Source organism: Ctenocephalides felis, unplaced genomic scaffold (genome assembly GCF_003426905.1).
Source record: "Ctenocephalides felis isolate EL2017-DRISC unplaced genomic scaffold, ASM342690v1 CF-g0.4_SCAFFOLD_02811, whole genome shotgun sequence".
In the NCBI taxonomy this organism is placed as follows: Eukaryota; Metazoa; Arthropoda; class Insecta; order Siphonaptera; family Pulicidae; genus Ctenocephalides; species Ctenocephalides felis.
Window position 1 is genome coordinate 1 of NW_020538965.1, and position 5,113 is coordinate 5,113.

The following is a 5,113-nucleotide window of genomic DNA, read 5'->3' on the forward strand; positions in this document are numbered from 1 at the left end:
ACTGACTTTATAACTTTAATGTGGTCATCCCAAATCTCTAGGTGAAAATAGATTTATTCGTGGAACATTTTCGAATGAATTCTCAAATATTTCTACGCTCACTGACCTGCCTCACCTACAAAATATTCTCAATTATATACTATATAAAACTGTATCATTCAGTTGATAAAAGTGCAAATAAATTTGTTTTGATAGCACCATTCATATATAGGAAAAGATAATAAAAAAAAGCTTCATTAGAATGATAATGAATGGTAATACCTTATATATATATATATATATATATATATATATATATATCTTATATATAAAAATGGATCGCAAAATGTGTTGGTAAGCGCATAACTCAACAACGCCTGGACGAATTTGGCAAATTATTTTATTAAAATGTTCGTTGAAGACCAAGGATGGTTCTTACGGCGAGAAAAAATCGAATAATTGCCGAGAAAACCCTCAAAACAGCCCTTTTCTTTTTCTCATACAAACGTTTTCTAACTAAACGTAGAATCAATTTGAGCTTTATTGCTATTATATAAAGTTCATATTAAATTACAAGCACTCACTGTATACTCCTTCTAAACGATTATTCGGATTTTGATAAATCTTTCTGAAGTTTGTTAAGGAAATTTTCTAGAATGTATGTGATTATAAAGTACTGGGATGTATGTGCAATATTGTAGAAATAAATAGAAAAAATTCAAACAACGACATGTTATTGTTTGCATTGAAAACAAATGAAAACTATCATCTGTCAAAAATTTCAATTTACTTATGAGCCTAGACAATGTTAGAATATGTATAATAAATTTATGATTATGAATAAGAAAAATGAAATGTCTACATTATTATTGCCAAAAAGCAGCTGAGATGTATCAGAATTAAGACTCATCATTTTATTTAAAGCAACTCAACATTTAACATCGCTCATATTATAAATGTACATGCATTTTGGCGTGAAGAGTTATTTAAAAAACAATAATTATTATTTTTAGGTAAACGGTAAATAATAGTATATTATAGTAAAAAAATTTAGACATGGGTACAGGACAACGTCTGTCGGTCATCTAGTATATATATATATATATATGTATATATACATAAAATTGTGTCTTAAGTTTATTATTATAGAAATATGTTACCGGGTGTCTCAGCTTGATTATTAATTCCCTTTTTCAGTGGCATACTAGCAGCTCTTTTCACTGGTTTAGCTGGTCTTTGCATTACTAAATTATCAGGTTCATCAGCTGGACCTACTGAATAAGTAAAGGCATAAATAAATAATACAGACTTATAAAATTAGCTTTAAAAAGGCTAATTACCCATTGCAGAAGGCAACAGTAATCCAAGATTTCTAGCCTCATCAAACCGATTTTCCAATAATGCTAATTTCGGTGCAGGTATGTCTTTTTTCCTTAAATCAACCCTCAACCTCTCACCAACATGTTTATATATTTCGACTAGAGTATTGATAGAGGCATCACGGACAGCAGAATTTGGATCACTCAACAAGCTCATTATGCAAGGAATAAATGTCTTAAGTGAAAGTGCTTGACTGCCATGCCTAAATTTTTTGTTAAAAAAAAATAGATTAAAATATGTACTCTATTAAAAAATGTGTAGATAACATGAACATACTCATTGAGTGTGAGCACAACACATCGCAAAACTTCCTCTCGAAGTTTAGCATTTTTATGTTTAAAATATGGGATTAATTTGCTCAGCAAAACCTGTGCACTAAAGACTTGACATTCGGTTAACTTTTGCAATACTATAAGAGCCTTTTCTCTAACTGTTTCCCTTGAATCTCCTAACCTATTGCATAAAAGATAAATGTAAATTAAATTGCAATAACATCTTTTAAAAGTTTTATTAAATATCACAAAAATATATCTCAAATGTAATAAAGTTTCAACATAATATTTTATGTCCCAATAGTTACATATCGATATAAGTTGTGTTGATTTTCTAACATAAAATAATCTAACATAAAACATAATTCCAAATAGCTTTCTCAATTCTAAATCCAAATTAAATATTAAGAAAGTTTAACATTATGTGTAATCATATTTCATAAATGGTTAAATCAAACATTTTTGTTTAATTTATTCCATTTATCTTTTTTTACAGGTACATGTCAATACTTTTTGCAATTAATCATATTTTTATATATCATAATTTTTATACCTGTCTATGATGTGTGTTAATACTGTAGCTGCGTAAGCACTAAAATCACTTCCAAGGCGTCCGATTAATTCATTGAATACTTCAAGAGTGCTTTGAGCAATCTAAAATATTATTTTATTAAGAATAATACTCAAATACACACAAAACATATTTGTTAATGTTGCGATATATAAAATATGATATGTGTAAAACTTTAAAAATCAAAATGTAACTATAATTTTATAGAATCCATAAAAAATATGAATTAGAAGTAATGCTACAGAACAATATATAAAAGTAAAACTATGTTGAAAACAATTATATGTTGTAACAACTAATAAGCTAATATTAAATTTATGATATTTGTAATATCAATATATATTAAAAATAGTAATAAACAAAAGTAAAAGTCACCTTAAAATTTCCACCATCTAACCATGGTAAAAGTCCATCTACTAATAGACCTAAATCCTCACATTCAAGAGAATTATTATCATCGGCCAAATATGCAACAAGAGCATCAGCCAAATTCTGACGCTGCCTCAAGTCTGTTTTACCCAGCAGGCCAATAAACTCATCCAAAGATACAGGTTTTAATGACATATTTAAGCAGTACACTTACTATTTATCTCTTATTTAAGTAAATATATAAATTCATTTTTTAAAAAGAAATGTTCGAAGCACACTCAAGACATTATTAACATATTAATGTAACAGTTTATTTATACTTGGCAAGTTGAATCTAAAATTAACATTTTTGTCACTAAAATAGAAAATCACTTGAAATACTAATAAAGCATTTAGTAAAGGTTCATAAAAAACATGTACTTGACACTCATGATAGTTTTTTAATTAGAAATTTACTTTTATTACGCGTTAATATTCTAAATCAAAAACCTACACATTTGACTGTCAATTTACCAAAGCTAATAAAAAATAAAAATATAGTGCAGCCTCAGCAATAGAATACCAAACAGATATTAGGCTAAACAATGTAGTCCAAAAACATTTATTTATTTCATATCAAACGTGCGTATTTAAACCCATATATTCATTAACATATACATCACACAGAATGTCAACCATCTTGTTATAATCTCATACTGCTCACATTATTTGGAAACTAAATGCAACTAGTAACTGATTAATATCGACGATACTCTATTTAAAACTCGCGTATCGTAAATATTATTTTAGAATTATCACAATTTATCAATGATTCATAAGCAGGATAGTACATGATTTTTTTTTCACTAATCTCCATTCGGAAGATGTACGAAAATGGACAATGTAGGCGAAAACAACTGACAAGGCTGTGGTGACCGAAAACGGCTACCGATAGATGGCAGATAACCAAATTTCTGAATATAAATATACGAAATTTGAATTTGGTGCCTTTTTCTACCAAGAAAAAAATATTTAAATATAGCAACATACAAAAATATAAGTTTATACGAAGTCAATTATTTCTTGAGAAAATGATTTACAATTATTATCTACATATATACAAGTTAACACAAATAAATATATGCAAATATAAATATTTATGTTGTGTATGCATTCATATTTTGATAATGATTAACAAAATTTCAGTTAACTTCGGTATATATATTTTCTATTGATATACAAACTGAGCTGCAATCTGTGAAACAAACTGATAAAATTCTATATCTCAATATACTTCTTTTATCTATGATCTGGAATATGATTCTGTACGAATCAGCAACATGGACTTCACAAGGAAGACCTACGCCCTCATAATTTAAACATATGTAAATAAATTAGGAGAAGATTTAAAAAAAAGTTTTAATATCTAAAGATGTACATCTTTGAAATTATAAAAATATATCATTTCATTTTGTAATAATGTATATGCTTGTATTCAACAAAATATTTCCATCACTTTCACCAATCACAAATACAAAATTTATTTCATGTTATTTGAATATAACTATTTAAAAATAATTCATTTACATGCAACAACTTCAATAACACAATTGTGACTTCTAGTCATCATCTGTTAATAAATTAATATTTAAATAAATTACATAACATACATATATTCAATAGATAAATAACATTATCATTTTGTAAAACTATTTACAACATATGACTTGAAGGCAATATTCTACATCATTGTAAGGAGATCAAGAAAATATAAAATTATAATATTCACTTATGGCAAGGGATCATCGTCAGTATCTTCTTGCCCTATCATCACATCCTCATATCGAGGTAGCATTCTGTTACCATTAACTTTTCTACAAATCCAGTCGTATATGCCATATTTGTAAATTATAAATGCAGCAGGTAAAGTAAGACATATTAAAATAATCACAGTCAGAACTGCAACTAAAATATCTCTAGAGTACCCAGAGGTTTGAGTTTTTTCTATGGATATATCATTGGAAGTTATATCAACTTCTGCAATTGTACTTGTTTCTATGAGACTACAATAATCTTTGTCGGAAGTATAATGTTCATTAAATTGATACTTATCTATGCATTTGCATGAGCCAAAATCTTCACTAGCTGTATTTTGTGTGCAAATAGTATTGATCGGAGTGCATTTTTCTGTTAATATATTGACTTTGCACGTCTGATAACCTAAAATTATTATAATCGAATAATAATATAAACTAAAACAATTAATTCACAAAATCATTATAGAAATATTTTACGTACTAGCACCAGAAACAATACAAAATAAGTAATATAGGAAGACATAAAATATACTACGCATTATTTCTAACGCAGGTTATCATCTCTACTAGCCTACTCTATCCTTGTGTCAACACTATCGCAGTGAACGTCAACAGATAAGAGATTAGAAAGCTTAACTGAAGCGAAGAGAAGAAAAGAGAAGAGAAGAGGCAAAGGCAATGACAGCGATGATATGGACCATAGATAAATAATTATATAGATATGGACATTAAGGAAACCAATATCA

The 5,113-nt window shown here is 27.7% G+C and overlaps 2 protein-coding genes across 2 annotated transcripts; both read right to left on the reverse strand.

Annotated features, from left to right (window-relative positions):
- Positions 1-1,139: 1,139 nt before the first annotated feature.
- On the reverse strand, positions 1,140-2,867 carry LOC113381330 (CLIP-associating protein-like; the record flags this gene model as incomplete). The annotated part of the gene is made up of 5 exons (XM_026620280.1): positions 2,578-2,867; positions 2,185-2,285; positions 1,636-1,812; positions 1,320-1,561; positions 1,140-1,250 (listed from the first exon to the last, which is right to left on the reverse strand). Coding segments are annotated over exons 1-5 (820 nt in total), but the record flags the coding sequence as incomplete, so codon positions are not given.
- Positions 2,868-4,284: 1,417 nt separating this feature from the next.
- Positions 4,285-4,994, reverse strand: LOC113381333. The gene is made up of 2 exons (XM_026620283.1): positions 4,849-4,994; positions 4,285-4,770 (listed from the first exon to the last, which is right to left on the reverse strand). The coding sequence occupies exons 1-2, from the start codon at positions 4,904-4,906 to the stop codon at positions 4,340-4,342; spliced, it is 489 nt and encodes a 162-aa protein (XP_026476068.1). The 5' UTR covers positions 4,907-4,994; the 3' UTR covers positions 4,285-4,339.
- Between the last annotated feature and the right edge of the window lie 119 nt (positions 4,995-5,113).